At 42.0% G+C, this 7321-nt stretch overlaps 1 protein-coding gene across 1 annotated transcript; it reads right to left on the bottom strand.

Moving 5' to 3' along the window:
- Nucleotides 1-1896: 1896 nt before the first annotated feature.
- On the bottom strand, nt 1897-5234 carry LOC149826656 (peroxidase 5-like). The gene is made up of 3 exons (XM_090018924.1): nt 4997-5234; nt 2776-3414; nt 1897-2294 (listed from the first exon to the last, which is right to left on the bottom strand). Exons 1-3 carry the CDS (start codon nt 5198-5200, stop codon nt 2103-2105), a joined length of 1035 nt encoding a protein of 344 aa, XP_089875050.1. The 5' UTR covers nt 5201-5234; the 3' UTR covers nt 1897-2102.
- Nucleotides 5235-7321: the final 2087 nt, after the last annotated feature.

The raw sequence follows: 7321 nt of genomic DNA on the forward strand, positions 1-7321 counted from the left end.
CGGTTTCGTACCTTGTGCATTGTTTACGCATTTACTTAGCTGAGGTATAGTTTCGTTCCTCATACACTGCTTATGCATTTATTTAGTCGAGGTACGATTTCATACCTCATGCACTGCTTACGCATTGATTTCACTCGATGTGTAGTTTTGCACATCGAGTCATACTTTATACATTGCCGTCGTGCTCTAATGTGCATAGGTTTGAGTTATGTGATATATGTATTATACATACATATTCATAGGGTACACGATTTGTGTACTCCGCCTAACCCTGTATTACGCTTGTTCTTTTTAAAGACATAGATTTTTACATGTCCGCCAAAGCTTTAAAGAAAAAGAGAATTCTTGCGAGATTCTAGTATTTGAATATGCGTGGTTTTGAAAAGAAAAAACGAATACCTGACGGTTGCTCATTCGCATCCAAGTCTTTTCCTCAAACCTTTGTAGTCCTAAGAGGTATGTACGGTCTTTTGTTTGATATCCGAAAATGACTTGGATCTCCTCGGCCAAGAGCACTAGAAGTTGAGGTTTCTTTTTGAGATACTGATACACCTTTCATCGTAGTAGTATGATCAAACATGTGCGACATGTTGGTACTACGATGATCGGATAAGAGGTTTATGTTAACCTCGTAGTGTGCAATTGCACAATAATAAAATGAAATCACATAAATGACGGTAGTCGGACTTTAAAAATTCTAAATAATATTAGGGTTTCTTTCTAAGAAACCAATACCCCTCTAATCGTATTTTGAATTGTTATATCTATGTACTTATCAGATTTTTATCGATCTGATCTCGTTTTATGGGTACATGTGATGATTAGGTCAATATAACAAGCGATGACACGTTGGCGTGATGATATTAAGATGAGACTCTTTTCCTGACGTTTTGCTCCTTAAGACATATTTTGTAATTTGGTAAATGGGTTTCTTTGAAATTTTACTTTTGGCATGAACTTTAAAACCTCGTTTCAAATCTATTTAGTTTCAATGAATGTATGGAGTTACCAATCTGTTGTGTAAAGGAATGTTCACAAGTAATGTGCCCAAGGTCCGTTGACTTGTTATTTCAAAACACCATTTTCCACTAAATTGTTATTTTAAACTCTGATAAAAGAATGATTAAAAAGCTTATAAAAAATTTTCCTAAAAATTACAAGTCCGGGATTTTGGGGGTGTTACACCGATACTCAAGTGAATAATTCTGAAATGGCCAAAAAATAATTTAAAAATATTACGTGTCAATCGAAACGTGACACATGTTAAGCCATTAAAATAATATTAAAAAGTAAATTTCAGTATTTTTTATATTTATTAGAAAATAGCCAATTCAGGGGTGACACATATTGATTTGCTGTCGATGCGATTGGTATTGTCCGATACCGACAAAACTTTTAGATAAATTCAGTTGTGTAGAGTATTGAGGACCGTGCTGTGTGCATGGAACGTGAGAAAAAGATAGAGAGAAAATAGAGAGGGGAGTATTCGAACACAACGTTCTCAGGGGGGATTCCTTTCATGTAAGAACAGGGACTGGGATGAGGCTTAAATAACCTTCCCCTGGTTAGCCGTTTCCCCAGCTTGGATAGGGAGCAATAAATTCAAACCAAACATATCCATGTATTAATAACAAAAACATTTTGTAACAATTTTGAAAACGTTTTGGATATGCCTTGAAATGGGCAATCCATGTGTTAATGAGAGTGAGCCTTACTCTCTCATTAACACATAGAGCCATGCATGTGAGGGCGACATGGCCAACAAATTGTGCTAGAACTCTAGATTGGCTCCCCACCAAAATGTGACCTAACCCAGCCGCGTAAAATTGTGAGCCGAGTACAATATTCCAATTTTACTCCAATTATTCTAGGAATCACTATGGGTCTCTTATGATATGTATGATCATGGTCAATTCATCATCTCAATCTATTAAAACTCACAAAACCTATATTTTATGACTATTTCCATCTTATCAAAACTTACAAAAGCAACATCTTATTCATACACGTTCACAGTAGACACATCTTATGATTGGAAACACAGCCTGACATGAACACTAATTAAAAAACTGCAAATATATGATCCCCCTCTCAGCCAAATCTCAACTGCTAGCAACTTGAGAATCCTCTTTGGCCTCTGGCAGAAGAATGTTGATGGTAGTGGGATTGATGACTTCACAGTTCCTCCTGATTTCACCTTGATTGCCTTCAAGCACATCAATGGCCCCCATCTTCACCATCGATTGGGCAAACAGGATTGCCCACCTGGTTGCATTGTTTACATTGCCCATCACCTGTATTGACATGTTACAATAAAATGATTTAGTCCTCAGCCTCCTAATTAATTGTGAGAAGTATAAATTATGAATATATCACAGGATAAAATCCGCCCCCCCCCCTTTTTTTTTTTATATTCTATGAAGTGCATCAAGTCAGATGGGTAAGAGCTGGCACATGACACGTGTTTCGGACACGAGATTGTAAATTTTTTTTTTTGAAAAAGAAGACAAGGGCGTCTTTGTAAAATTTTAATCAATAAAACTATTGTTATTTCCATTGAGATGTAACTAAAAAATTATTGAGAAATAGTAAAATAATGTTGGTATGTGTCCAAGTGAGCATGTCCGATCTCTAATACCATAGATATGCAACCAAACATGGCATGTTCACCTGTCATAGTTAAGATGTTAAAAATGCTTTTCTAAATGATCTGACAGACTTATCAGTAACACAAGTTGGCCATTTTACAAAAGTTATGGCAGTGGATATACATACCATTGCGAGGGAGGTGTTGGAAGTGAGCAGGGTCTGGTCTGAGGTGAAGAGCCCCAGGTTCCTGGTCAAGCCCACGTAGTAGTTGTTGTCAAGGACGTTTGGGGTGATGGTGTCCATGGACAGCACCTTTGTGTCAGTGGGCGTGCTGTTGGAAGGGCATTGCCCCTGCAGGGAGGTCGCATAGGTCGGGTCCAGTGTGGGGTCCACCTGGCTCGTGCCGTCGGTCAAGTTGTAAAGCCTGTCGGTGAAGGAGGCGCAGTGGGACACCCCTATCGAGTGGGCCCCAGACAGGGTAACCATGTCCAGCTCGGTCAGGTTCTTCTTAGCAAAGCGGTCGATGAGGTCGGTTATGTTGGCGGTAGGTGGGGGCAGGTCGGTGGTCTCGTTGCCGTTCGAGATGCGTCCGTCCCGCCGGCCTGATGGCACCTGGTAGCTGATGTTCCCGACTAAGGCGGCACTGTCGCGGGCCGCAAAGGCCAGGATGTCTGAGCATGAGACCGTGTTCGGGCATGTAGACTCGAGCTGCGCCTTAGCACTTCTGATGACCTCGAACCCTCGGAGGCTGCTGTTGGGGACCGCGTCCCTCTCTGTGTTGTTGGCTGTGGCTGTGGAGTTAATGAGCACCGAGGCATCGCAGCCCTGAAGTGGAAGCAATTGTGAAATGAATCTCCAAGATGACGTGAAATTCAAAATAACATTAAATTCTACCAAGAGAGTCGTTCGCAAGTAATTCAATGCAATTTGTTTTTTTTTTCCACACCCAAAAAGTATGGCATTCAGAGCATATTACAGATGACTCGTACATAGTTTTATTTTGATAGGCAAGCTGGAGTTAGTCAGAGACCCCCCACCAGTTATACAACCATAGTCTTGGGTTTTGAACTTGCAACGACCCCAACACAAGGTGACGTGCACTAACTGCACCCACCAGATAAGAGGAGCTCTCGTTGGTGACTCGTACATAGTTACCAGGAAGCAAAACGGATACGAAGAGCAATGCGTGAAGCAGAAGGAATCGAGTGTTAAAAGAAATAACATGGAGCACAAAAGCAAGATTCGTTTTGGAAGCGATTGCATGTGAAACAGCATGAGAAGCTAAAAAAGAAAACATGAAGGAAATGATGAGAAACAAGGGAAACGAGGGAAAGAATAGGGTATCGGGTGAGAAATGAAAAAGAAGCTAAAACAATTAAATAAATAGTGACATCAAAAACACAAAAATAAAAGAAGAAAGAAAGGTTTTAGGTAGGGGTGGCAAAACCTGACACGACCCGCCAACCCAACCCGCCAACGGGTCAACCCGCCTAACCCGTTTATTAAACGGGTCGGGTTCGGGTTGAGGGGTATGCCAACCCGACCGCTACCCGCCAACCTGTTTTCCCGACCCAACCCATTTATTAAACGGGTTGGTGGGTCATGTCGGGTTACCCGTTTATTAAATGGGTCGGGTTAGCGTTTCCCACAGCCGACCCGTTTAATAAATGGGTCGGGTTCGGGTTGAGGTATGCTGACACGCCAACCCGACCCGATTGCCACCCCTAGTTTTAGGGAGGAAAACTAAAAAAAGGTAGCCAGAAGTGAAAGGAAAACAAAATGAAAGTGAGGAGGAAGTGATCTTGTATGCGGGTGGGAAGCACGCTTCCCCCACATTGGAGGAAGCGTGGCACTTCCCGCTTCGGGAGAGCACGCTTCCCCCTTAGGGAGGTACTTACCGATAACTATGTATTTCGTATTTCTTTTGCTCTTTTAGTATCACGCATATTGCCGTTTTTTTCCAGTTATTATTGGTTGATCTTTTCAGGACAAAAGCTTTTGGCATTAGCTCTGAGCTAAAATCCGTGGCTCTCTGCCTGAAATCCCATATATAGCAAGGCAGTGGTTAGTAACTTGAGTATCATAACAGTAAAAAATATTCGAGGCTCGTCCATCATTGTGATGGACGGCACTCAAATGCCCTGCTTCATGTTAACTGCAAATGAGAAAGTAATGCTATTCCGGTCAAGAAAGGAGAAAATAATGATATTGACATTGTGTATGCCTGCTAGTTTTGCTAAAATGTAACCACAAAATTGTATTCTAATATTGGCATTTTTCTTTTTTGTATAACAATCTTTTCATTTCGCAGTCTTTGGTCCTAAATGGGCTAGTCTCTTTCTTGCCAAAGTGTATTATTCCTGCCAAGTTCAAAATCATCTTCTTAATTTTAGCAATAGAAACTTACCCTCACAAAGCAGTCATGGAAGTGCATCCGGATAAGGCCAGCTGCAATGCCCGGGTTGGCATTCACGGCCCTCCCAACGGCCGATTGGATTATGGTTTCAGCAGATGGGCATGATGTGTTGTAGAAACCGATTTGAAGAGCCTCATGACTAGAGGGGAGGATGAGAAGCAGAGGCAGCAGCAGGAGAAGGCACTTCACACCCATGATTATGGCTCAAGTTAAGCAATGTGCCCTTTGTGAAATGATACTGCTCAATCGGCCTTTATATATTGCACCCACAAGGAGAGAGAGAGAGAGAGAGAGAGAGAGAGAGAGTGGGAAGGCTGAAAAGTAGTATAGTGATTTGGTGTTTTGACTTATTCAAGGATGAACAAAGCTTCTATAAGTCGGCTATAGAAAATTGGCTGAGAGCTGAAAAGTATAGTGATTTGGTGATTGAATGGCTAGCAGCCTTTGACATATTCAAGGACGAACAAAGCTTTTATAAGTCGGCTATAGAAAATTGGTTGAGGGAGAGAGAGAGAGAGAGCATGTGGGAAGGCTGAAAAGTATAGTGATTTGGTGTTTGAATGGCTAGCAGCCTTTGACTTATTCAAGGACGAGCACCACCCCTCCTTGCGGGGATCCCCCTCCCTCCTTGACTCGCCGGAGCCCCCCTCGTTCTCCCCCTGTGATATCTCCCTCCCTACGACCTCCCATCTCTCTCCCCTATGCAGATCCCCTCGTCGAAGCCCCTTCCCTCCCTTTCTCTGTCAGACAGGCCGGAGGCAAGAAGCAGCCCCTGCCCTTCTTCTCTTTTTCGGCTTGCAGGCAAGGGCGATGCCCTTGCCTCATTCTCTTTTTTGGACAGCCGGAAGGGGTGTCGTCCATGCCTTATTCTCTTTTTTGGCCAGAAGGCAGGGGTGACGCCCCCTTGCCTGTATCTGTTTGCGACCAGAGGGCAGGGGTGCCGCCCCCTGCCTTCCCTTGATTTTTGACCAATAGGTAGTGTAACGCCCCAAAATCCCAACTTAGAAAATCCTTAAGTTTTTAGGGTAATTTTTTTTTTGAAAGCATTGCTCAAGGGGAAGAACTCACAAGGGAAAAGCAGTTGGAAATTCTGGGCGGGTCACAGGGTGAACAACAAAAAGAAACATTTTATTTAGTACAAATTGATATATGAGGAATATACATCATTTCCCTTTTCAAAAGATCACTGCAAGATCTCAAGTTCTAGAGTGTGGGTTCATACCGCCGCCCCACATCGAACTCCATCGCACCATGACAAGCCAGTTACCTGTATCCTTATAAAACGGGGTCAGTACTCTTGCGAGCTGGTGAGATAAACCATCCATACATTATCATTTTAAAGGAGAACATACAATATGAAGCATGACACAAATATAACATAACTCAAAAACTGTGAGTAACAGGCGATAGCTAACATGATGGAACAATTAGAAACATTTGAACCAAGGTACATGTGCGTGTGTCAAGTAGGTGCAAGTGATGCAAGTCTAAGCAACAGTGAACGTAGCAAGTACAACGAACTACTACGAACTGAACAAGGAAAATAAGCCAAGTAACTACTAAACAACGAAATGAGGGAACTAAGCAAAATAAAGAACTGAGCCAAACAACTGTTGAACAACAAGTAACTAAAGAACCACGAGCGAGACAAGCACATGAACAATAATAACACCAACAGTGAAGTAAAGATAATGCTAAGTGACAAGCAATAATGTCATACTTAGACAGTAATATTAAGCATCTAAGCAAGTAAGCAAGGAAGATACAATTTTAGCATCATGGTTCAAGATAAGAAGTATTATCGTGATCACACGATTAACAGGATTATGAAATTAGCATTTGCATTTGAGGGCAACGATGAATGTTTCATCAATTATATATCTGAAACACATAGGATATACTATGAAAGAAGATACGTGTAACCACACGTTTTCGGCACAGGTGAGCTCAACTCACAAAATGGGTCTACATCCCCTACAAACTCGCCACGGAGTTCATAGCATTCAGTCTAGTCTCAAATACAAGCATATATTTCTATAATGCGTTACAAATCCCCTTTTTGTACTTATGAGACAGATCAAGTGTCAAGTAAACCATGTGCCTAGTGCACACGTACACGAAACTAATCAGACATTTAAGCAGTAAAGCAATTTAATAATGGAGTCATTACGATGATGAAAATCATCGCGTACACCAATCTACAATTAGGCTTAATTATGCGTCTCCAGTCACAATTCCTCCTTCTGAGGTACTTAGGCCCATCCGACCTTGTGTTCCCCGCAGGGCAACATGAGCAGAAATGTCGAGGTCACACTC

Source organism: Nuphar pumila, chromosome 10 (assembly GCF_984573655.1).
Source record: "Nuphar pumila chromosome 10, dmNupPumi1.hap1.1, whole genome shotgun sequence".
Classification (NCBI taxonomy): Eukaryota; Viridiplantae; Streptophyta; class Magnoliopsida; order Nymphaeales; family Nymphaeaceae; genus Nuphar; species Nuphar pumila.

What these genes read in the sequence shown, in the direction of transcription:
- LOC149826656 (XM_090018924.1), bottom strand. Translation starts at nt 5,200, where the DNA reads ATGGGTGTGAAGTGCCTTCTCCTGCTGCTGCCTCTGCTTCTCATCCTC. An exon ending in TCCATGACTGCTTTGTGAGG is followed by an intron (nt 3,415 to 4,996) that starts GTAAGTTTCTAT and finishes CTTCCACTTCAG; the next exon opens with GGCTGCGATGCCTCGGTGCT. An exon ending in CCAACACCTCCCTCGCAATG is followed by an intron (nt 2,295 to 2,775) that starts GTATGTATATCC and finishes ATGTCAATACAG; the next exon opens with GTGATGGGCAATGTAAACAA.